This window comes from Melospiza melodia, chromosome 13 (assembly GCF_035770615.1).
Source record: "Melospiza melodia melodia isolate bMelMel2 chromosome 13, bMelMel2.pri, whole genome shotgun sequence".
NCBI lineage: Eukaryota > Metazoa > Chordata > Aves > Passeriformes > Passerellidae > Melospiza > Melospiza melodia.
This window is the reverse complement of record NC_086206.1, coordinates 6,914,016-6,941,048: the sequence shown is the minus strand read 5'-3', so window position 1 is coordinate 6,941,048 and position 27,033 is coordinate 6,914,016. Positions and strand designations below refer to the sequence as shown.

At 41.3% G+C, this 27,033-nt stretch overlaps 1 protein-coding gene across 1 annotated transcript in view; it reads right to left on the bottom strand.

The window, feature by feature from the left end:
* Positions 1-27,033, bottom strand: part of VAT1L (vesicle amine transport 1 like) — a 56,915-nt gene that overhangs the window by 6,953 nt on the left and 22,929 nt on the right. The window contains exons 5-7 of the mRNA XM_063167672.1: positions 26,857-26,960; positions 26,082-26,137; positions 24,259-24,453 (exon numbers count right to left, since the gene is read on the bottom strand). Of these exons, the coding sequence (XP_063023742.1) occupies positions 24,259-24,453; positions 26,082-26,137; positions 26,857-26,960 (355 nt within the window). The remainder of the gene's footprint in view (positions 1-24,258; positions 24,454-26,081; positions 26,138-26,856; positions 26,961-27,033) is intronic.

Below are 27,033 nucleotides of genomic sequence, written 5' to 3'. Positions count from 1 at the left end.
GAACAATAAAACTTGTAACAATAATAGTGGCTATGGAATCCAGATGGAGCTATTAAAATATATAAAAACATTGAGAAGAATTTGAAAAGCTGATACAACATCTGTGCCTTTTAGTGCTATTTGCAACTTACCTAGCCAGGCAGTCCAGCTCTGTCCTAGTGTAATGCCATTCAGCACATGATGTCTGAGTTAGGAGACCATGATCTATTTCAGAAATGAGTAATTTTATGTTTATGGCTGCTAGCAGTCCACTTGTTCAACCAAGACTGCATCTACTTGTTTCCCAAGGTGCCTATTAAAACCATTCCCTCTTCTCCTATAGGGGACAGAGAGGATTGAAAACCTTCTTTGCTGTGCAAGTATGGTTCAATTGTTCTGCACAGACTATGGGGAAACTTTTAGGTTTTTTCTGTGCCTTTCACAGAGGGAGGAGCTTCTGTGAGTTTGTGCCTCAGTGTTTGCATATTCCTAATGAAGACAGTGCAGCCCTCTGTGCTTGGTTAAAACCAGACTCAGGCTTAATTGGTTTTACAGGGAGGCATGTAGAAATTCTGGAATTTTCTGGAGGTTCTCTGAAGTGGCTGAAGTTTAATTCAAAATAAACATCCCTTCCAGCAGAAAGAATCACAAGGGTTTCCCTCTTCTTGCAGCATTCTGTAAGAAGAATCCCTGAATCTCTTTTCACCAATTATTCCACATTGGTTGCTATATTGTTTGCATTTGTCAGCTCAAGGCCAAGTAAATGGAATTTACTTTTGTTCCTGTGGATGAGTTAATTTAAATTATTCTTGTGCAGTATCATCCTCAGAGGGGTCCTGTATTAGAAACAGTGCAAAGAGGTGTTTACTGATATGAAGAGTTTCCACTGGAATAAAGGACAGAATTCCATTGTCCTGTGCTTGCTTTCAGGATGGCTCAGCCCTGAGAGGGTCTGTGTCTGACCTAGTGCCAAAATACAGATTTTAGCCTTGAGAGCCCCCAGACTGACACAATTTCTATCAAGCTCTGCAATGGAACCACAACTATTGCACATTAGTGGACCACTGGTCCTGGCAATGATACCCTGAATTGATATATATTGATATATATATTGATACATCTCTCAAGAAAACCCATATTTCAATTTCTTTTCAGTTAATGATTTGCAAAGTTTTTATTTCATGGAAAGCAAAAGGGAATCCTCTACAGTAACAGTCATAAACTATCTCCCACTCCTGAACACAGCACCTGTGAATGCTCTGGGAGCATGGCATGATTTTATTGCAGTTATTCTGTCTTTAGTGAGCTGACAGCAATTTTCCTTCTAAGTAAAATAAAAGCTTGCATAGAAAAAAGAGAACAATAATTATGTCAGTTTCTTCCTTCTACATAGTAAAGTACTAATAATAGCAGATAGTGAAGCACTACCACAGCAAGTAAGAAACCAGCTTTCAGGAATCACAATATACCCACAAATGACTTAGAGAAGTTTAATGAAGTCTCTGTCAGTGTTCCTGACTAATTTGCAATAATTTCTCTTTGAGAAATATAGGTTACAAAAGCTCCAAATTAAGCATGTTATTACCTGTAACCACTCTGACCAGACGAAAAAAGGTTTTCCTATTGAAATTAAAAATAGCAGGCACTACACAATTTTTACTTAAACATTACCTGCAATGCTAAAACAATGAAAACCAAGGTCTATTCCAAACAGAACTAATATAACATGCTGGCATTGTATCTGGATATTTGCAGCCAGCTTCTGATTACTCTGCTTTTCCACAGCTTTTGATGTCAGGGTGTAAAACCAGTCAATTTAAAATCAACTAAAAGACTCTTTTTTCCCCCTGAAATACATACTGTACATCTGCCTTAATTCTCCTTTTTTCCCCTATGTTCTCCTTGGATTTCTCTTGTTTGTTTTTACTTTTCCCAGGTGGAATCAGTAACTGGGACAGATTTCTTGTCTGTTTTTTCATCTTAAGTCTTTCATTTCAGGTCTCCACCTCTGCTGTCCTGGTTCCTTTTCCTTTGGAAAGTTCCTGAATAGAGACACTTTCCTGAGTGCAAGTCTGATCCTCTATAAATAATACACGCCTGAAACAAGCAATTATGCTCCAACTTTGTATTGCTATAGTCAGGCCCCCACTTACTTACCCATTTTACTACCAAACTAACTTTGTTGTCTGCTTGCATTCAAAATCAAGAGTCAACAGTAATCTCTACTGACGTATTCATAAATTCTTGCTGACATTCAGTTGGCTCTGGAACTTCATTTTGCTGTTAGAACATAGCAAGAGCAGTCTACTGCTTTATAAATACAGGGAAATTTAAGTGGAAAATGTATTACTAATTATCTGCAGCACCATTTCTCAGTGTGAAAGAGAAATGCAGCCTACCTAAGAAATGGATGCTATTTTCAAGCCTTCGGATGTTATTTTAAACATAATGATCCATTTCTGTATTTGGCTCTTACAAGGAACCAGTCTCAGGAGTAAAATGAAAGAGGCTGGGAATCTGGATCATGAAACCACTGGCTCTGCCAGCATAACACACTGGGGGCTCCAGGCCCACAAAAGTAATGTGGATTTTAGGAGGGAGAAACAATGAGGGCAACATGCCATGGAAAAGCTTCCTAGCGGAAATGTCACAACACAATGTTTTCATCATCCTACATGAAGCTGTTCAGCTCAGTAATGTGATTAATTTTATTGATTTTTTTTTTTAGTGAAGTTCTACATTAACTTCAGGAAAAAAAAAGCCCTTGAAAGACACTGGTGCAGGAGAAGAGTGGATTTCCTTTAGCTGCATGAGGCTGGAGGCAGTCTGTTGCACAAACTCCCATTTACAGATTACAATTCCATTTTTGCAGGCAGCTTCTTTACCTCTCACTGTCAGCTAAGGCAGGTTTATTGGCAGAGGGCTTTGCCCTTTCTTTTCTTGAGGCCCTCTGATGACAATGTTATTCCCTGAGGTATTGGAAAGGATTTCTACCCACAATAAAGGAATCTTTCACTCCCCTTTTGATAAATCGGGTCATGATATGAAAGGCTAAAGAATCTTATGCTAAGATTACAAATTTAATCCAAACCAGGAGTGATATTAATTCAATTATCTCAGTGTAATCTGTAAAACTCCCCAGTCATTCCAACACTGTATCATGAGCTGTCAGAAAGGTTATCAGCACCCAAAGGAAACATCCCTCCTTACCAGATGGGCACAGTGAAGCAGAGCATCAGCTCAGCTTATGATCTACAATTGCAATTTTCCCTCTCATTAGTTCCACACCTTTAGGTTCAAGATTACTGTTTATTTTTATACATCATCTCAAAGAATCACCTTTCATCCTCTGCTTACACACTGAAAATGTCCAAGCCTTCCAGCATGTCATGACTGCTCCCTTCTAGCCATGAAATAATCCCCTCATAAATTTTAAGCTGTGCTGCACACATCAGCCTAAAGCCCTGCTTTTCCAGCTACACCCCTCCCCCTTTAATCCTCCAGCTGATTCTTCAGACCAAAAGCAAAAACAAAAGGAGCAACATTCATTCCCTGCATCTGGTCACCAACCCAAGTCCCTTCTGCCTACACCCCCTCCTGTGGGCACTTCTGCCCAGTATTATTTTTAAACATCCGTTTTTGGGTGGTTTTTTTTCACATAAGAGAGTGCCCAACACAGACATCTCCAAAGCTGGTGCTCCAGGGATTCTTTACAGCAGTTCCCCAATGTCAATGTCACTGCGTGCCCCAAACCCAGTGACACTGCTCTGCTGCTGGCTCACCCATTCACTCCTGGCTCTTGGGCAGTTTCTGAAGCCTGGTCTGTGTGTCATTGAGGGGTGTATGTTATGTCACAGAACCCCCACCTGCTCCTGCTGCAGCCTGCTCACCACAGCTGCAGCACCCAGAAATAGCAGCAGCACCTTCTGACCTGCTGTTGCCATCCAGCACATTCATAATTGAGTAAATGAAGTGGAACAAAGCATTTCACCTCAGCAAAATGACTTCATCTTCAGCCTGGCTGACTTCTGTTCTCCAGAGAATATGGGGAGGAAGGAGGGAGCACCCTTTAGCCTGCTTAACCATCAGAAACAGAACCATATCTCTTATCAAAATGCTTGTGTGGTCTTTGGTTTGGTGTTGTGCAAAACAGATCCAAAATCCACTTCACAGTCCCATTGTGAGGTTCATCAGAGGTCAGAATGGAATGCACAGCATGACAGCTACTTTTGGAGGAGAATTTTGAATATCCTTTGTATACAGACAGATTTCAGCCCTTGCTCTACTGCTGTAATTTCCCTGACATCACCAGGTCACACACGAATGAGGGGGAGCAGGTACTGGGAGGAGAAAAAGGAAACCTGGGGAGTTCCATAGCCTTCAATCAATCAAACAAATGTTCTGTAAATGAATATTATCATTCAAGCATGGCTTTTACACAGATCAGCACTCTCTGACCACTCCTCCCACTCTGAGCATGAACTTTCCATCAGGAGAACTCAGTGTTTGCCTTAGGGCAGCCCAGGGAGCTCCCTCCTGTAACCCCTGCCCTGCTCCTCTCTATGCAGCTAAAACACAAATGAAAGATTGAGCTGGTGTTTGAGTGCAGGCTCTGTCTGCAGGGCAGGGCTGTCTGCACGAGCATTGCTCACCGACAATTAATTCCTCTCTGAGACGCCTGCAACTGCATCATCCTGCAAAATCACATGGACAGGTCTCCATGGTGACAGTGCCATGAGCTGTGCAAACATCAGCTGGCTAGGCAAGGTTACTTTGGCAACCCAAGTGTCACAGGTAATGATCCAAATCTCCTTCACATTTATGAAAAAATAATCTGAATTAAAAACATGCCCATTTTTCATTCCAGGGCTGACTCTGTTCTGTTGCTGCTCATACTGCACTGAGCCCAGAGCTACTTCTATTAGAATTACAAACAATAATATCAAGAATAATTATTTAAGCATTATTTCTAGACAGTAATGAAGAAAAAAAGAGGCACACTGCAGTTGATTCTAGCTGAGATCCCACATAAGCCAAGTTTTAATACTATAGCTTTCATTAGTGCTATAGAGCAGAATAATTTTTATCAGGCTCACTGCTGTGTTCTATTACAAAGCTATGCTGTCTTTAATATGCTTTGTGAGCTGCATTCTAATTGCAGATGCACTTCTCAGACCAGGAGAAGAGTTTCCTTTCATGTTTTTGGTATACATGGCTTTTAAAACTAACAGTGCAAAGAAAAACCCCATCATCTGACTTGTGGGTTTTGTCTGTCTGGTCTGTGGCAGGGAAGAGGCTGCAGGAACCAAGGGCAGCAGCTCCTGAACCTGCTGGCAGCTCTGAGGGAGCCTGTGGTGCTCCACTCCCTGCAGCCCCTGCCAGGCTGGCAGGGCAGGGGAGCTCTGGGCAGAGGGAAATGGAAATGGAAATGGAAATAGAAATGTCCCTGTGCAGCAGAGGGAAATGGAAATGTCCCTGTGCAGCAGAGGGAAAGGGAAATGTCCCTTGGAAATGGAAATGTCCCTGTGCAGCAGAGGGAAATGGAAATGTCCCTGGGAAATAGAAATGTCCCTGTGCAGCAGAGGGAAAGGGAAATGTCCCTGTGCAGCAGAGGGAAAGGGAAATGTCCCTGGGAAATAGAAATGTCCCTGTGCAGCAGAGGGAAAGGGAAATGTCCCTGTGCAGCAGAGGGAAAGGGAAATGTCCCTGGGAAATGGAAATGTCCTTGTGCAGCAAAGGGAAATGGAAATGGAAATGGAAATGTCCCTGTGCAGCAAAGGGAAATGGAAATGTCCCTGGGAAATGGAAATGTCCCTGTGCAGCCGAGGGAAATGGAAATGGAAATGTCCCTGTGCAGCAGAGGGAAAGGGAAATGTCCCTGGGAAATGGAAATGTCCCTGTGCAGCAGAGGGAAATGGAAATGTCCCTGGGAAATGGAAATGTCCCTGTGCAGCAGAGGGAAATGGAAATGGAAATGTCCCTGTGCAGCAGAGGGAAATGGAAATGTCCCTGTGCAGCCAGCCAGCCCTGCTGGGTGCCCTGGGCTCAGTGAGGGGACAGCCATGGTGTGTGATTAGTGCAGCACAGCACCTCAGCTCCCTGGGCAGCCAGGACACACACACATGTCAGCAGCCCTTGGCTCCTCTGCTCACAACTCCCTTCTCCTCCCAAAACAGGCATCTGTCAAAATTTAACCCTGTTGTTTTCTCCTTGATAATCTTGAAATGTCTCTCTCATGTTTGTACAGTATGATGTTGTGTGGTAATATTTCAGTGGGAAACATGCTGGTTTTTTTTTCAAAGCCTTTTTGTTTTTATTTTTTTTAAGTGAGTTTGCAATACTTCCCTTTCTCGGGCTGTCTTCTGTACAAGCTTTTGTAAAAAAACAGTTTTCCTGTGTGATTAGTGACAGTTATCCTACCAGACACAGTAATTTGGACAAAGCCATCCTTTGCTGTGGGGGATTATTTCCCTTGAGAGCAATGGAGTAACCTGTATTCAGCACAGCACACTTCCCTGGGAATGATCTGTATTCCTGACAGGAATATTTCCCTTGCACTGTGTAGCAGACTAGCCAGCAGAAAAGTGCTTCTAGTGTTAAATTGCTTTATCTGCTGTGACAAAATCCTTCAATTACCTGTTTGTGTGGGAGCTGGGTACATGGGAGACTGGCAGTCCCACATCTGCAGCCAGCCTGGATTCTCCTGCCTCACCTACTCCATTAATTCTGAAGAGACCTCCCAGACTCTGCTCTCCTGGAGGCTGAGGGTATGCAGCAGCTTGCATGGCAGATGGAAAAGCAGCATAATATTTACAGGATTTTGAATAGGCTCTATTCCTGCCTGTGGTGAATGCAGCCAGCTCTGAAGATGCAGAAATTGAGCACTGAGCATATGTAAGAAGACACATCAAACTCGGGGTATGCAGGGCCCAATTTTCATAAACTCCTACATGGGCATGTAGAAAACATGGATACAATCAAAATGTAAAAATTCAGTATCACTAGCAATGATTTTGAGCTGATTAGAGTGTTTTTCCTACAGGAAAAACTTGGATCATGAAGTCTGTTTCCATGTCATGTCACATCATGTCGTGTCCTGTCCTGCTCAAAGCCATCTGAAAGCAGAAATGATTTTATCCAACACCTCTGTTCATGCTCTGCCACACTGAACTTTTGCACCAAAGGTTTTGCCTGCAAATGTGCAAACAGAAAACACTTTCTGTATCCCTTTCATCCCTCCAGTGCTGTTTGCAGCTGCAAACAGCAGCAATGGCCTCTATTCCCTTCTGCTGCCTGCCAGTGAGGAGAGACCTTTTCTCCAGAGCACCTTTCAGCCTCTCTGAGTGTTGCCATGGCAGCAAGACTAAAACCAGACCCAAGCTGAAAAAAATGTCAAAGGAATAAAAACTGATGCTACAGGCAAACTGAGAGTCCTCCCTTGGCTGCTGAAGATACCTATTAAGTGATACATCTTCTGGATGGAGAGCTGCAGCTGCAGAGCTCTGCTGTTTGCACCCCTTCCCTACTCCTGCAAGCTCCTGCTGACGTCAATGAGTATTTGTTTTGTCTCAGGAAAATTCAAAGAAAAAGAGATTTAAAGCCTTGTAATTACAGAATAACTGAGCCAAATCTTGCCAGCCTTTACTTACAGAGTCAACAGGGATAAAGCAGGAAAAAAAGGCAGAATCAACAACAAATTAAATATTTAGAAGTACTAAAGAGCAGTGCCTAGATTATCAGTTTGGTGTGAGCTTTTCTACATGATAAAAGAGGAGAAGAGCCTGAAATTTGATCCATCAACACAGGGAATTCCAGCAGGATAGAACAGCTCAGGGGCATTCAGCACTGATAGCTGAAAACAAACTTTTTTGCAGCAAAGTGCTATAGAATGGATATTGCTGTGGGACTGTGCATTATCTCAGAAACTGCATAGAGCCACAATGGACACTCCATTTGATTTACACTGGCACATCTTTTCTCAGCAACACTTATTATTAAGATAAGCTTGAAGGAAAGTAATATTTTTCCTGCATTACTATAGAAAATGATACCTTATTCCTTTCAGAGTCAAAAGTTGTTTCTGTGAGTAGAAATTTGGTGATGAAATCCCTGGAACGCACTTGAGCTTGAGAAAAGACACATCCTGTGAATCAGGGTGCAGCTTTAGGGTCCTGCACTGGTATTTCTTTTAGAGCAGCAACAAAGCCAGAACTCCTACTCTATTGCTGTGAGCCACTGGCTCCCCAGGACTGGCTGAACCTTTGGAAGTGATGGTAGAAATTACAGAAGCATGGTCCCAATGCCAGGAAAATGGTTTTGAGCACATCAAAGCCACAAGCAGAGGAGCTCAGACTCATCCCCTGCATGGCACCTTTCTGGCATGAATGCATCTTGTGTTAAACTGCAGCCAGGTGTGCACACAGGGATGGCCCAGACACCCCTGGAGTTTGGGGAATTCAGAGATGCTGCAGCTCTTATGGTGGGGAAGATTCCTTTAGCTGCAAATGAATTTTGGCAGTCACAGGGAAAAGAGACCCTCTGTACTCTGTCAGGGTGCAGCAGTGTGCAGCCTAAATTGGATTAATACATGATGCTCAGTGTGCTGTATTCCTGTACTCCATCACAATCTCCTATAACAAATTATGGCAGGAAATAAACTTTATTAAATTCATCACTATGCATTAAAAAAAAAAAAAAAAAAGACATCTTATGCTGTTTCTGACTATCAAGCTCCATGCCATCAGGTTTTAAACTCACAACAATGTTGCCCTGTGATCTCTATGAAAATCATCTGGAGAAAAACTGCACCAGCAGGGGTCAGGGGCCCTTCCCTGTGTTCAGGCTATTACAACTATTACAACTATTATAGCCTGAACCCCTGTGTTCAGGCTATTACAACTCCCAACATTACTGGGGTCAAATAATGTAAGGGATGGCACAAAACTCCGAGTGCCTCTTCCAGGTGCTGCTCCTTTCATTGTCTCTCTCAAACCAGCAGTCCTTGTCCTCTCAGAAGCTGCGCAGTGGTGTGAATGAAACCCTGAGGCTCTGAGCTCCTTGTGATGCAGATCTGTGCTGGTGTTCACTGGGGTTCTTGGATGAGGGAGAAGATGAGGATCTGACTCCATGTTTCAGAAGGCTGATTTGTAATTTTATGATATATATTACATTATAAATATACTAAAAAATAGAAGAAAAGGTTCCATCAGAAGGCTAGCTAAGAATAGAAAGAAAAAGAGTGATAACAAAAGCTTCTGTCTTGGACAGTGTCCAAGCCAGCTGACTGTGATTGGCCATTAATTAGAAACAACCACATGAGACCAATCCCAGATGCACCTGTTGCATTCCACAGCAGCAGATAATCAATGTTTACATTTTGTTCCTGAGGTCTCTCCGCTTCTCAGGAGGAAAAATCCTAAGGAAAGGATTTTTCATGAAAGGATGTCTGTGACACAGATCTCCACATGCCCTTTGGGCTTGTGCCTGTAAGCATAAGATAATTTGTACTATCCATTCCTCGCTACTAGGGTGTAAAAAACATATTTCTTTTTAGTTTTATGTTTTAAACCAAAAGCCCTTCCAAGCCCCTTCTGCAAAGGTACAACAAAACCAAAACTCCACAGGTAATTACTTTCTTGCTGCTTTCCAAGCTTTCATCAGCATCTGTTTACTCAAATCTCTGTCTATTCACCACAAAAGAGTTTATTTTATATAGAGGAGGTATTTCATTGTATGTACTTCACTAGAGAGGATTTTCTTTCTTTCAGGAAGATGCAAAACTACAGAAAACTTTCCACAAGCCATGTCCTTTTATATCTCCTATTATTTTACCAGCACTCCATGCTGATGGTTTGTATTAGTTCCACCTGACTTGTCTGTCAGGTTTATTCCAGTTCTGTGATTCACTAGAGCCACTATCCAATAACTGGATCTTCACACAAAACTCATTTCTACAGTCTATCAGAGGTTTTTCCATCTCTCAGCAGCACCAACAATTTTTCTTGCATTTCTCATCAACACTTTTGAAGCCACACTTCAAGCACCACAACCCGCATGAGAGCAGTTTCCCTTTTTCCTCCCTTCAACTTCCCTCACTTTCTTCCACATGACCTATGAAAACATGTCCTTGTCCTGCACCTTTCTCAAAGGGCAGGTGAATATTTTGAAAGTCTGGCACAAAACCTGTGACCAGCATGGCTTTGGAATAGTCATGGAAGCCTCTTTAGCCTCGCATCTTACTTTCTAAATGATTCAAATGAGTCAAGTATTTTTCACCCACAGACCCTCTATTACATATTCCTCAGACTTGTCCTTAAGCTCTCTTTTGATCAACTTATTTCACAATATGGGATATTAAAATAATTAATAGAAAGATGACAAAATCCTATATGATTTATCCATGTATTCAAAAAAATTCTAAGTCTTCCTTTATTACTACTAAGGAGCAGAAATTGTGCTTTATTCCAGAATCACTACTCCAAAACCACAGGAACTAAACTTAGTGATTACAAAATACAGTAAACATTCAGTCTTCCACATGGTAATCAGTAAAAAGTCTTGACACTCTAATTTCTAAAGTCTGAGAAGCTTCATGTAAAAATCCACCTACTGGGATCAGATTAGCAGAACACATTAATGCTGTGACTTTGAAAACTATCTCTGTGTTATTTTGTAACAATGGATTATCTTCAGTAAAATCTATCCCTAATCAGGAAACTAATTATGTAAATCCCTGAAACTCGTCAAGGTAAATACCAAAGGTCCCTAATGATACAAATAAGAAAATACTTCTCTTTTGATTTCCTTGTGTAATTTTTTTTTTGTTACAGAAAGTAGTGCCATGAGGATTGCCAACCTAATTTTTTGTACCTTATCACAGTATTTTTCAATCATTGAAAAAGCTTGCCAAGTGAGATCTTACCATTGGATGCCACTCTGTAACTTTATTAAAACTGAACAAAAACAAAACCCTCTGTTGTATTAAACTGTAATACAGTTGTTATGATAGAGAGAGTGATTCATGCTTATCCTCAGTTTGAGCTACATCACTTTACAGCAAGATTGAAATAATTCATCCAGGCAAGATGAAAGGTATTTGAATTTTCTTGTTTGCTGCTTGACAGTTTTACAATATATATTGCAGTTCTATTTGCTTTATTACTTAATATTTCTCCTGGCACTGTTAAAAAAATATCTCATTTTAAGGCTGTAATAAAGACCGTAACTCCCCATTAGCATTGTACCAGTGTGACTGCAATAAAATTGATTTAGCTTACAGCAAGTGTGATGCTGGTGTGTGAGCACTGATTGAGCTCAGCACTCCCCTGAGCTCAGAGTGCAGGAATGGGCAGCACAGAGCTGAGCACAAGTGTGACAGAGCATCCCTGCTGCAGCCCAGGCAGCTTCTCCCCTAATTCTGTGCAATTTCCAGGTTTGTGCATGAGCCCCAGCAATGCAGGGAATGGGCAGAACCTCAGTAACACACGTTGTGCTTAACTGCAAAGAGGTTTAACTGCAGGAACTCTGAGAACTATGCTTCCTTCAGTGTTGCAGACATCTTTTATGGAAAATCCTTTCCTTAGGATTTTTCCTCCTGAGAAGCTGAGAGGCCTCAGGAACAAAATGTAAACAATGGTTATCTGCTGCTGTGGAATGCAACAGGTGCATCTGGGATTGGTCCATGTTGGATGTTTCTAATTAATGGCCAATCACAGTCAGCTGGCTCAGACTCTCTGTCCAAGACACAAACCTTTGTTATCATTCTTTTCTATTCTATTCTTAGCCAGCCTTCTGATGAAACCTTTTCTTCTATTCTTTTAGTATAGTTCTAATGTAATATATATCATAAAATAACAAATCAGCCTTCTGAAACATGGAGTCAGATCCTCGTCTCTTCCCCAATCTGAAAATCCCTGTGAACACCATCACACTTCAGATTGAAGGGGAAGATACAGGATTGTGTTACAGCTGCTAAAGAACTCAAAGGTTATGCCCTTCTTGCTCAGGAAAGTGTAGGATCTTTAAGATATTTTAGCCAGGACACAATCACAGCATATAAAAAACCCCCTTCAGGTTCTTCTCAAGGTGGATATTTGGTGGTGGTCAGGAATTCACTTTTACACAGTCGCTATTCTACTAAACTGAATTTATTTAAACAAAGATTTGGAGCTGCCTGTGATGTGTGAGGCTTCATTTCTCACAGGTATGGCCCAACATTTTCAGATGTGAGCACTGTAACACGTATTACACTGTAACATCACCTTCCAAGCCTGAGCTTTGGTACTCCAACTGTCCTTTTCTGTACAATCAAAACTCTGGAAAATCAGAGCTCATTTGAAACTCTAAAATTGCATTGCTTCCTCTCAGTATTGTTTTCTCAAAGTCAGTGCTCATAACACACAGTTTTTCCCTACAAAATACTTTTGAGTTCAATCATTCCCAACTGGTTAATGTATATTTAGGTGTCTTTTAGTATTGACAATGTATCTGCTTCACTGCCTCGGTGTAAATTTAAATCATTATCTGTAATCAGCAATAATATTATTACTAAGCTGCAATACCACATAGAACTCTCAATTATCACATTAAATTTAGATTATATTATGCTAAGAGATATCTTTATGCCCAAGAGTAATTTTGCTTTTAAAATTCATCTGTGTTTAAAATGAGTGAAAAGAATATATGAGCCATTATCATTAGGTGAGAACAATTATCTTGATTAACAATTGTTATGCACTAAAATGAAGTGTTATTTTGATAGTTTTGATTTTTGATGCCTTTTTTTGGATCTTAGCAAAGTTGTGTGAAACAGAACACAAAACCTATATTTTCTTTGCAATAAAGGCAATCTAGTAACCTAATCAGACCTCTAATACCAAAGAAAAAATACATTAAAATAACCCTGGAGAGTAATTTTGTGCTACTGTTCAAGAGATTTCCAAAATTTCTACCAGTCTTCCAAAACTAGTCATTAATATGATCAGCTGTTGAGAGACAGAATTGGCTCTGCTGCTGGAACTAATAATTTACTTTTTCTTTGGCCACTGTTACACACATACACCCATAAATAAGCTGATCCCAGGAAATGAGCTAGAATTCTCACCTAAGAAAGGCATTTCTAAAACCAAAAAGCCCCATTTAATTTAATTTACTGTACCAGAGTTCAGTATCTATTAACATCTGAACATCCTTCTACTGCAGCTAAAAGCTGATGTCAGTGTTCTCTCTTTATAGGCCAAGCACCCAAAATTCCTCAAAGCTGAAAGATGTGATCTGGAATTTACAGCAGAAATGCTCCAGGCACAGCCTGTGCTGCTGTTTCTCACCACAGCAATGCAGCAGGGTATGAATTTTCCTTCTGCTCTGTTAACCTTTCTGCTCCCTGCCAGTCAACAGAAATGGCCTCAGTGATGATGCTGCCAGTGCAGAATCATTTAGACAAAATGGACGCATCAGATTTAAATATATATAGAGATATTTTCATTATTCTTATCTCCCACTTCCCTTTTGACTCTTTTCAGCAACTTCTTAAGTGGATTTCTGGGCATTCATTGATTAATGGAGTAAGAGACTCATAGATTACAGCCAGAAAAACAAAAAAATAATTAATCTGATTGTTTTTTTGCAAATCAAAAGGCCAAAACCTGACCCAAAAGCATCAGCCTGAAAATGGAAATATTTCAAAGGCAGGAGGAATCCAACTTGTTGGTACTCTCTGTTGTGCCAGACATACAGATGACACTCTCAATTCTCTCAACATCACCGAGTAGACTTCATTATTTCTATTTTTTTTTTTTTAATCCTTAGCATCTGTGAAAATAGGTCTTTCTTTAATCTGAATGCTGACTAAAAGGGGTTTCTCAGAGAATGTAAACAACCAGGAGGAATTGCTAACACAAACCTCAGATTTGTGGTTCATGCTATCCCTAGAGAAAAGCTGAATTTCTCACATTAGCACTCCCTGCCAGCCTAACTTCAGTGACCAAGAGCTTTCCTCCCAAACACCCAACTAATTAACAAAGGAGCCTGAGCAGAATTTTTTGACAGAGGGGAATCCAAGGTTCTGTTCACAGGCTCTGTGGCTGAAACTACACAGACGTTATCAGAGCCCAGCACAAGAGTGAAAGCGCTTCTAAATGTGGCTTTGAAAACTTTCTTTCCAATATTTTCCCTCTATTACCGGTTTTTTTTAGTGAGTCTCACTCACAGCATCCAGCAATTATTTCTGAGTGACAGCAAACACTCATTGTTCCAACCCTGCAGAATTCCTTGCCAATTAGTGCTACCACCAGCTCTGTGGAGCAGGAGACACAGTAAACTTTCTCTTAGAATTCATTTGAAACTATTTCTGCTGGTGGATGCCATAATATATTGGCATATATTTCATCCACATGCAAGACTGGAAGAAGTCAGGCAGATATTTCCTTGCATTATCAGGCAGAAATAAAAAGGAAAGGATTGAAGCACACTTGGATCAGGGATATAAAAGCAAGTAGCTTTTGTTCTCTGATACTTCGGGGAGAATGTAGAAATTGTTTTTGAATAGGGAAATGATCCCATGACACCCTTGAGGAGTGCTTACATTTCATGACACAGACAGCAAAAATGAAGTGTAAAACAACTGTGTTAAAGCCAAATATACAAAATAAAGACAGAAGAAATGAACTCTGTCTTCTGGGGCTATGCACAAATGTTGGTGCCACTGATGTCCACAGTAAAGCTTTCCCTAACCAGGTATCTATTTCCTTGCAGGGGAGCAGCATCACCAGTTCAGCTCCACACATAAGGAATGTCTGCCAATTTATTACTTAGAAGCCAGCTAATATGTTTCAGACCACTCCTGTAAAATACTGCTTCTTCACAGTAATTAATCAGCAGCTTGCTCAATATAACAGCTTTGTCCTTATTTTTCTAATAAATGGCAAAGCAGCTCTCCCCATACAGCCTCCAGTTGCTAATTTAATTAACTGCAAGCATGTGACTAGTTTATCTTTAATAGTGCACACTTTTTCTTCAGAGGAATCCATCAATGATTCCTATATTATTTCCCTGCCTATTTCCCCCTGCCCTTGCACTATCCATCAGGAACCAAATCTACTTTTTATTCCCCTTTCCTTGCAGCTGCAGGAGCTGTTGAGGCACACAAGGGCGAGCAGCAGTGACAGCCTGGCCTGCCCCAGAAACACAACCATGACTCACCAGTGCACTTTCAACCCGTGTCTCATGCCTTCCACCAAGTGTTTTCTGCCCCTCTGTGTCTCCAGAACTAATTAATTCTCAGCAGAGTGCTCACTAAGTAGATCAGGAAAGAGCTGTGGCTGCAGGCTGTATTTATGTAAATGCAGAGAGGTTCAGTCTCAGGCTGGTCAGCTTCTACCCTTTGCAACAGCAAATGTGAGCACAGGATCAATGCTCACCAGAAACGCTGCCAAAACACATTTCCCTGTTTGCCACTTCATTCCAGTGCGAGGAAATGCCATTTCCCTGGAAGGAAGGAGCTCACTGACCTCTGGTAGAACTCACACCTCTGTCCATCAGAGCCCCATTAAGGCACTGAGCAACACAAGGCTCCAGGAGATACTGAGGCACAGCCCAGGGCTATGGCTGGGAGAGACCAGAATTAGAGAATTCTCTGGCAATTAGAGATTTCCAGGCTGATCCATGATCTTTCCACTCCTGTGCTGCATGGCACCAGGCAGGCAATGACATCCACCATCTCTTTGGTTATTCATCTACTAAATGGGTACTGCAGCACAGATATGCTCACTGTGCACAAAGGAACATTCTGAAGACTCTATGTTGTTGTTTAAATACAGGTATTTAACTGGCAGGCTAGAGAACACAAGCTAAATTTCAGAGGCTGTAAAGAAATGCTAGAAAGCATAGAGCAGAAATAAATTACTTGTCTAATTAAATTCCTTTCATGTAGCTTGAATTGCATACAGTGCTTATGAATAATATACAGCAATTGAAAAGAATTGACTTCTGCTTACATACTTAACAAGTCTGAGTTTCCTAAAACAGCTCATTTACCCAATCAGATTTTGTGGTAATCACAGTTAATGTCATGTATTTGAGGCCTTATTACAGAGCCACCATGCCTGTATCAAACTCTTGTCTTGTTTCTATCCCTGGTTTTTAATGAAATCATAACCATTGCCATCAACAGTGGGGGAATGTAAAAAGACTGCTGGGTTATGCTATTGCTTCCTGATAGGGGTAGGAAGGGTAGAATGAATTATGAAGTAACATGAAGTCCTGTTAAACAGAATTAAAAGCATAAGAAAAGCAAATGAAATTTTATAGGCACTTTGTAGGAACTTAATAATTCACCCAAGAGCAGCAAAGTTCCCATAGTCAGGTATACAGAATGTTTTAGAGGGGAAAAAAACCGCAATAACTAATTAATCTCCTGTACTTCCAAGATATGTTTCATTCATCTAAGCATACAGCAACAAAATAATTTGGAATTTTAATTAATATTTATTTCAGATAGACATCTTGGGAAAAAATCTTTGCCAAGCCTAAATTAAAGATCACGGCCCAGTTTTCATTCCTTTAGAATTTGTGTTCATTGTATTTAAAGTTAGCAAGGTAAAATTTAGTTGGAATAGCTTTCCCCTTAGCCTGGAGAAGAGGAGGCTCCAGGGAGAGCTCAGAGCCCCTTCCAGTGCCTAAAGGGGCTCCAGGAGAGCTGGAGAGGGGCTGGGGACAAGGATGGAGGGACAGGAGCCAGGGAATGGCTGCCAGTGCCAGAGGGCAGGGCTGGGTGGGATCTTGGCAATGAGGAATTGTTCCCTGTGAGGGTGGGCAGGCCCTGGCACAGGGTGCCCAGAGCAGCTGGGGCTGCCCCTGGATCCCTGGCAGTGCCCAAGGCCAGGCTGGACACTGGGGCTGGAGCAGCCTGGGACAGGGGAAGGTGTCCCTGCCATGGCAGGGGTGGAATGGGATGAGCTTTAAAGTCTTGTATCGACCCAAACCATTCCATGAGTCTGAGATTCCCCACATTTAAAAGATATGGTCTTTCTCTGAAGTATCTTTGCAAGAGATTTGGCCTCTGTGTATAATTCTGTGTATAATTTGTTTGTGAACACAGAGTCAAGCTGCCCTGAATTATTCAAGTTTTGTTCCTCAGTCTGCTTTCCCAACATCTCCATTTTCAAGCCTGTTACATCAGTAAGACACAGCTCCATGCATTTTTGTGTGCTTTGATATCTTGTGTTAGACCTGTGTGTGTACAAGGAAACAATGGTGATGAACAGATAAAGCATTTAAATTTACTTTGAGCTACAAGTATTTATTTCATCCAGTCAGATGAAGAACAAAGAGAGATCCAAGGCAGCATCAGAGGCCAGGATATCTGCAGAGGTAACCCCTGTCCATCAGGAAAGCTGCTCATGAACAACTGCAAAGAAGTTGTTCTGTCAGAGAAATACTCAAAACAAGCAGAGTGTGCTCTGTGGTGCTGGAGGAGCAAGCACAGCACAGACACTGCCAAGCTCGTGTGAGGTTTCACAGAATGAGCTGCACTTCCCTCCTCCGACACCACAGGACTGCAAAGTAAATTGTTTTATGCTTATGAAAAAATTAATCTTTTCTGTATTTCAGAGTGGGTTATTACTTTGGTTATAAATTTACTTCCACTTTTATTGGTACTCTGTTGTTTTGTATACCCTGAAGAATAAACACTGTAGAAGTCCTTGACTTCAAAAAAGGCATAATTTGTTCTGCTGGAGAATGTTTTCATCAAGCAGGAAGGACAAAAAAACCTGCACTCATTATTATGACATTGTAACTATTAGGAAAAAAATTAGACCTGGGATGGTATTTAGTATTCCTAACAAGATACCAGCCCAATCTGGTATTATTAGATTGCTCTCTTTCTACATTAAAAGTAACTAATGGGTCAATTTTCTCTAGGTCTCACTCCAGTGATACATGGCAGGCTTTTTGCCCTGAAGCCAAGATCACAGAAATGCATAAATAGCTTTTGATGAAATTAAAGTCTCTCCTTTAGGGGGTTCACTGTTATTATTCTGCTATCATGGGTTTGAGATTTCCCATCCCCCTGCCTCTCAAATAATGATATTGCTGATATTTAACAGCCTGCACTGAGGTGGTAATTTACAGGAGAGGATGAGTTCAGTGGAAAAACATGGGTTTACAGTACCTGAACCCTTGGAAGCCAGTGAGCAGTGCTAAAACCAGACATATTGTGGTTGCTTTGCCCTCCCCAAAATGTGCCATAAATTCTGTATGGAAAATGTTCCTTCATCCGGGTCTTGTCCCTGGATTGGAATTCAATAAAGCTGAAATCTTAAAGCAGGGCTCCTCCTCTTTTCCTTTGCCTGCTAACAACACTGAGAGTTAATGCAGAGAACAGAGTGTGAGAACTACCTATGACAAAATGTGCCTTTTACAGGAAATTTTTGTACCAGCAGGTATTCTATAATGTCACTGGAATGTGATCAGCTGCACTCCTTTAGCTTCAGGTTCTTAAACACAGCTTGGGTTTCCTTAGCAAACTACCACAGAAAAGCTTCAAGAGCAGGAAATCTCACTTAGATAATCACTATATTTACAGCCAGACCTACTGATACAGTAATTCCTTTAAAAGGCACATTTTCTCATATGTCGCTGTTCTCACATGTGTCTGTTCTCTGCATTATCTATCAGTGTTATTTGCACACAAAGGAAAAATAATACAAACCTCACAGGGAGATGTCTCATAATTATTCAGCCAAAAAACCCCCAGTGACTCAGTGCACTGTTCATTACAAACTAAATTAAGGTGCAGGGCTCTTTCCAGTTAAAAATATTTTATGTACTGACCACAAGGCACAGTCACTTGAGCTCTCTGACAGTCATATCATGATCTGTAATATTTAGTGCTCAATTCCACTGATTTTGATCACAGGCGAGGGCCATGGTGTACTCCTGGGTCTGGGCCATGGCTTTGGCATGACTGTTCACTAAGTGAGGTGCTGCTAAAGGCATTATTGCATTATCACTGCAAACCAGTGACACCTGGTGACATGCATACTTTGTACCAGGACATCATCACATCACCCTCTTAGTTTTTAAGAGTAACTAACAGCTCTATTGCACAGGTTTCAGTGTCTCACCACTCTTGCTGACCCTAAGGGACAGGAGCCTTTGGTGCCATCACTGCTCCATGGCAGGCACTGCTTCAAACCCTCTGAGAGTGAGGAATGCAGCGACTCCTTTGGGACATGGCACAGACCTGTGGGCAGGATGTTCTTCCATACTCTCACTCCTCACCCACATGGATCAAAATGCCCAAGTCTGAAAACTTTCTGACTGCTGAGAGTCCCTTCTGAAACAAGCAGCTTCAGGTACAGGGAAAGGTGCCCCAGATATTTTGATGACTTTGACCATGACTGGCAGTTCCCGGGCAAGAATTTGTAGGGTTTGTTTTACACATGCTCAGTGCTAACTCTGACTGCTGTAAATCACCAAAGAAGGCACATATAACTTCTGTGTCAATCTACCTTGAACATAAATTTTCTTTTGCAACTCTAAAGAGATGAAAACCACAGAATTTTAATAGAAAAGTGCAACGTGCATGTTTTTACTCAACACACTAGATTTTTTTGAGAACTGCCAGTTTTCATCCTGCTTACTAATTGACTACTGTGTAAAGCCAAATACTCCCAGACCCTCAGGAGAATGCTAATGCATAAATGCACAGTACAAATTAATCAGAATGAAGACGAGTGGTAAACAGGCACTAACCAAGAAACAACTAGAAAGATCAAAAAATATTCACTGAATACAAATTCTGTTTTAAACTCTGTTTGTAATGAAATGCAATCCTACCAGACAATCAGCTTTTTACTACAGAGCAGCATTTTAAGCATGTGCCACTACAAATCATCTCATCTTTTAAACACTTGAATGCATAAACAAATAGTTGCAAAGCAGCAAGATATCTCACCAGCAGCTAATTTATTGTATGACTTCATTCATCTCATGATGAGCAATTCCCAAGTTGTATTTCCATTTTAAAGTATCTGTGGATTTTGTTACTGTCACTTTTAGTTAAATTCTTCTTACTTTTCCACAATAAAGTGGTTCTAATTGCCTACTTGAGAGAAGACTTGGCTTTACTGGGATTTATGGATGTAAGTTTGAGATTAAAATTACCCTTCCCAAACAAACAGCAGCAGCTAACACAGCAATACAAATAGTTTTGCTCCACAGCAGCAGTCTAGAGTCTGGATCCAGAGCTCCCTTGTGTCAGCAGTAATCTGATGCACTGAGGAAAACTGAGCCACTTCTAAGTTCCTCTTTTCAGTCGGGCGGCAAATTTGTTCAAGCAGCCTGCACTGCAGAGGCAGGGCAGTGCTTACCCCAAAGCAAAGCCCACTGCAACCAGGAATCCTCCCCCAGACTTCCTGGCCTTTGGATGCAGCCCTAAAGCACAGAAATCCAACACCTGAAGGGTTTATATCCTAATGAGAATGATCTCATGGACACTCAGGCAAACCTTCATGCTTCAACAGGAACAGCATCAAATTAAGTCCATCTAATAACTTCTGAGCTGTTCTAGCTATAAAATAATTTGACAATCAACTGGACATCATTAACGCAGGCTGCATAATAGGCAAATGGGAATCTAATAACTTTCTCTAAGTTCTGTATTATAGCCACTTGAAATTGCCATTACAATATTCTCTCATCAGTATATTCTTTAAAATTCAAACTGTGTGCTCCTGCAGAAATTACTAAGAAATAAATGCTGTTCAAGGAACCATAGCAGGCCTTTAGAAGAATGAAGTATTTTTTTTACACTTCATGAAGACCGATGTAACCTGACACAAAGCCTGTCTCTGGCTGTTCTCACATGCACTGGAACATAAAGCCCTCAGCTTTGGGGTCATCATGCAAGGAAACCAGCCTTGAGCAGCAAAGGGGAACACCCCAGTGCATATAACTCATTGTCCTCTGCTCTGACAGGTGGATGGAAACTGATAGAGGACTGAAAAGAGCAGCATTTGTACTGAGATATAGCTCTGGAACAAAACCAGGTGTCTGCCACGTTGGCTTTAGAGCCTGCATTAATTTGTGAATTGATATTTTCACAAAGGAATACATGAAAACAAATGCAGATGCAGAGTGAATAAAGAGAACTGAAGGGATGTGCTGGGGAGATGCCTTTCATACAGAGATCAAACCTATTATGCATGTGATTATACATTCAGGTATTTAAAATAAAACATTTGGAAAGGTGTCCCATAGTTGAGGCTCCTTTGAGAATTTTCCTTACAATATTTTCATTTTGAATGACTCCAACTGGATTCAAGATAACCTCTAAGGTGGAATTGCTAGACAAGGGACACATGAACTCCCCCACAAGGCTCTGGAAAAGGCAATATTCCTCCACAGAAAATTAATCAGCCATTCATTTTCAAATGCCATGTAGGGAGTCCCCCTTTCTGCCACTCTCTAGTTAATGCACATCCTCAGTGCTCTGATGGGTCAGGCAGTTTCCTTAGGAAACCTGGTAAAAGTTGGTCATATATTGGTTTAGTCTCTAATAAACCATACTGGGAGAGGGCACATAAAGTGGACATTTGGAGCTCATCAAGCTTACCCAACAAGAAGTGAAAACCAATCAAATGTCCACCTCTGAAAGGAGATGCTCAAGCTCTGGAATTAAAAATGAAAACCTACCAAAACAGAACAGAAATGCACCAACCTTTTTTCAGTCTATTTCTCTTTAGTCCTCAGCTATGACACATTCTCTGTGTATCATATTAATTGAGAGTCAGTCCTACGTTACTTTCATGACCACAAAAATATACCCCAACAACGATAATGCCCTGGATGAGTAATATTTCAGTAATACTTTGCAATCAAATAAACAACTCTTGCACTACCATATCCCTTAAGGTACAGCCAGACAGTTCCTCTGCCAATTCCCAGACAGCTCATGGAAAGCCAGCAGGTGTGACAAATGAGCTGGAGTTTCAGACTGTGCTTTACAACAGATGTATTTACACATATCACAATCTACTGGTGGGGATGGAGCAAGCTACTGCCAAATGTTAGATGAAATGTTATCAAACAGAATTCTCCCAACAAATTCCCATCATGCTGACTATTGAGATCAGCCTGCCATGTGCAATTTTTCATGTTATGGCATGTCCTCAATCAAGTATTCTTTAAGCTATTGTTACTATTTTAATTATCCTTCTCTTACTCACCAGTATATGAAAAGTATGTATTTTACATGAACAAAGAAATTGCAGAATGCCTGTCTAGAGACCTGTGCCACTTACATTTTTAAGCTCCTTCATAAGCTTACTTAATAATTAAATTCAAAAAGACACATCAAAACCATAAATCTGCTCCTATTTCTGGTTCATGCTGCTCTGCAAAGGGCTCTCCCTTTCAGGCAGCAGCACAGGATTTGGTCTGGCCTGAGCAGCTGCTCTTTATCACAACAGCTGCCATTCCTGGAGCAGGTGGGTGCCAAGGAGAGCCCTCAGTGTCCCCAGTGCCCCTGGGTGTCGGTTTCTTGGCTGTTTAGGTGGCCTGGAAAGGCCCAGGGTGGCCTTGGACAGCCCGGCGCTTCAAAGGACGAGGAGAGACTTCTGATCTTTTCTCGGTCTCGGTGTTTATTAATTGTTTATCTAAAAGATTTTCTTTCAGCCCGACAGAGGTCTGCACAGCAGCCAGCCATGAGCACACTGAGAGCCCCCGGGGTGGTCACTTATCTTTATACCCGAAGTTACGTATACAATATTTATAATTTTTCCCCAATACCTTCTACCCTTATTAACCGGTGCTCTTCTAGTAATAACCAATCCCAAAGCGCCAACATCACCACAGAAGATGGAGGCCAAGAAGAAGAAGAAGAAGGACAGGACACGCCCCAATTCCTCCATCTTACTTCTTGAGACCCTCCTGTACAGAAATCCTAAACCCTGTGTCTCACACTCTAATTAACTTATCCCTTCACCATTCACCCCAGTGAAATCCTCCCATCCTCATACAGGTGTCGTCTCCTGTGTAGGATCAAAGTCCAGCCACCAGACACTTCTGGCAACATTCCAGGACTCCCGAGCCCCCCAAGGGTGTTCTTGGCTACTCTGCACCTCCATCCTGAGGTGCTGAGATCCCACACCTGGGTGCTCTTGTGACACTGTGGCCCCAGGCAGACCCTTCAGAGGAAAAGAAGGGGCTCCTGGGGAAGCTGCCACCACAGGGGCTGGGCCCTTTGCAGCTCTGCCACACGAAGAGGCACCTTGGGATGCACTGGGGCACCTGCAGGGACAGCACAGGACACGCTGGCTCAGAAAACAGCTCACAATCCTGGTAAAACACAGCCACAGTCTCAGTAAAACACAGCACTGCTCGTGGACTGAGCCTGCTGGTGGTTACTATTCCCTCACGGTAACACCTCCTACTGTGCTCCACCACAGACAGGATTTTGTTGCAGCACCCTCTGAGCAGTGAAATCCAACACTACAGACACAACCCCACTCAGCAGAGCCATCACAGACACAGCCCAAGTGATGTGCCAGGCTCAGTGCACCTCACACACACAGAAACCATGAGTATTAACCTGCTGCTGCTCTATAATTGTGTTGTTTCTTCATGTGGTAATGTCTGTTCACACCTCCAAAAATACTTCTCTTCCTTCATCAGCATCACTATAAATGTTATAGTTTTGACAAGGGGTTTGGAACTGCCCAGGATGGCAGCAGCTTGCTTTCTTTGCATGTCCTTAAGGAGAGCTGAGCATTTAGAGGAATTTTAAAAATAACCATAAGAAATCCACAGTCCACAATTGCAACTTACACTTAAGAGTTCTGATTTGTCTTTGACACATTTTCAGTAACTGCCAGAAAACCTGCAAACTTCCAAGGTTTGCTAGCACAACTGTGGCACTGAAACTAAAGCTTCTGTATTAAAATGCATTCTGAGGGAAAAAAATCTAACTTGTTTTCAATTCCACTGTTTGCGTTTCACTCTGCACTTGTTAGTCATGTGCTTCATGCACTTAGGAAAAAGAAGGTTTTCTAAGGCTGAAAAAACACATTTATTATTAGCATTTTCAATAAATATACACTTAGTAGAGAAATATCTGGATAACTTTGGATCTTGGATCTTACAAATAGCAGGGGCTCTAGAGGCAACTTAGGCACAAACTGAAAAGCAGAAGACATTAATAACTAGAAAACATGTTTAAATATGATTTTACCTCTAAAAGTGATTATTTTTCAGAAATTTCAAAATGAGGACTCCTACCTCTTCCAAAGCCCATAATGAATCAACCACAGGCTTGATCTTCTTACTGTTATATAGATTTAGGAGTTTGTCCATCACACCCTTGACCAGGCCACCTCGATTCTGTTTGAAGAGCAGATTCAAGAGGGAAAACCCAGCAATGACTTTGTTCTCCTCATACAGCTTGATGGGATTTACTTTCTCAACCTGCCACCACTGGGAACCAATAAACAACAGCATGGTTAGAAAAACATTTTTCTAGAATTGTGCGGGGAAGTTCACAAGCGAGCTGCCTGTGCAGATGTGATAAATGACTCACGAAGCAGCAGCCAGGAGGAGCAGCAAGGATTTGATTCCAGGATGAGGAAAGGGAGGGTGCAGCTGACTGACAAGCAGGAGTAAAACACAACCTCGTGCAGGAGGAGCTCAGGGTGTGAGAGGGATGGGAACACATCTGGGTTTGTAGGAGGGTCTGGCAGCAAGGAGTTTGGATTGCCCAGATGTTCATGGCCACTCCTGGCCCTGACTCTGCCCAGAACCAAAGGAACCAGGCACTGCCTATCAGCTTTACATCCATTATTATGTTAATGACACTTGAGCATACCTCGCAGTGTCTGATGAAAGGATTTTATTTCATTTAGCCCAAGAGCATCATTTACAGCGAGAGATGCCACTTCCCTGCAAATTTCATTTGAATGGGTAAATTTTTAATTAGAATTTTCATACAATTTTTATGAGTTAATTTTGCAGCATAATTACATAAAGAAACTAGCTATAATTGTAGACAAAATTTGTATGTTTTTTTATTCCTTCAATTTATTCATATTTATTCTGTCAATAAATAGCAATACTATCTGAAAAAGACTTCAGCTGAAATTTATTTCATTGGGCCAACCTAGTCTACACACTAAATGCATCTGGATATTCTTACATTACCAGTAAAAAGGCTGCATAGCAATGATTATCTTGTTTTGGTCACAAGTGTGTGACAATGACAGGGATCCTCCCACTACAACCATTAAAACAATGTAGGAGGCACAGAACAGCTCCTTGCTCTGGCTTCTCTTGTTTTCAGCTACACAGAGACTTTTGAGGCCAATTCCTCCTGGGAAGAGGGTGTTGCTGGACGCACTAAATGAGATTTTGGCAAAAAGATCATAGGGAAAAGTCTTTTCTGAACATCTGTCTTATGTTTTTCCTGTATGAAGGAATTGCTTTCACTCTTGGTTAACTTATTTCTTGCTGGCAGTTTATATGATTTATTTGTCCTACTTTTGATCTCTAGGATTTCTGCAAAGATTTCTGCAAAGTTGTTGTAGAAAGCTGAAGAAAAAAAAATTTGAACTTTGCATTTGTTGACATCATCAATTAGGAAACAAATGCCACATCATCATCTCTTTGATGTCACTTGAACATGGAGAACTGAAAAATGCTTTTCTGTATGAAACAAACTTCTGAAAAGCTGGAATTGACTGGGCACAGGCCCATTTAAGAGGTACATCTCCTTTAATTCACTGCATGGTCCTAACAGTGTTTTCAGATACAAGGACCCTTCAGGGTACAGTTAATCATACCCATGGATGTGATATTTTGCCACGAGTAAATAAATAATGCAGTCTAAACTTTGCTGTGTAAGAGCTCTGTGTGCCACAGACAATTTCAATGGCAATGTGAAATGCACACAGATCCAGTTCTGGTCCAGCTGTGCTGCCAGGAGGAAACATGGCACAAAAACACAACATCAGGAAGAACAACTCAGCAGAGACAAATGAAAATGACGAAGATGAAAATGCCACAGAAAAGACCAAAGTTAGAGGAAAGAGCATCATCACAGAGACACTTACTGATTTTGCAAAACTGAAGAAGCTTTTTGTCTCCCCAGTAACCATGTTAGATGAACCTGTAAAAGATGAGCACATTCACACACAAGTTATTATTACAAGCTGCAGCAGACCATTTAGTACATGTAAAATCATCTCTATGATTCATATTTGAGAAAAAAACAACATGCCCAGGTATAAATGAGATTAGTAGAAATATTTTGAGAATAAAAAACAACAAAGAGGGCAAGGCAACAAAGCCCTCCAGGTTTACAGGAATTCTGAGCTGGCACTGACAATCTATCAAACTGGGGACAGGTTAGGTTCTGCTGGGCATCTTCCCATAAACACAGCACTGCTCATGGATTGTGAGCATAAACATAAACACAGCAATCCCTTCAGCTTCATCCCTTCCCAACAGCATTCTTCCTGAAATTGTCCTTCACGCTTCTCTCTCACAAAAACTGCATGGAATTTTCCTTGGCAAGAATGAGAGACCCAGCCTTTCTACCATCCCTCTCTTGTATCACCCAATGATGCTTAACCATCTGTACTGTAGGTTCACTTTCAATTTTGGATTTACTTTTCTAAATATTATTTTAAATCTCTTTTTTTTTTGTATTACCATTTATTTATCAATAATTTAGTCCATGGTCAGCTTCACTAAAACTCTTGACTGGAGTGATCAAACTGAGCAAGCACAGCATGTCAATCACCAGTTCTGGAAGAAGGGGTATGGATGCTTTTAAGCTCTGCAAAACTTTAGTTTTGGAATGTGTACCTGCTTTTGTCCACTCACCATATAAAATGTAAGTCCCAAGTGGTTTGAGAAGACTGAGGCCTTTCCCAGTATTTTCTCCACAAAGACAGTCCAAAACAATATCTACTCCATCTGCTGAGATTCTAAAACAAGGAAAAATCTCTTACTTTGCAGTAAGGTACACAGGGCTGGTTGTTAACAAAATGCCAACATTTC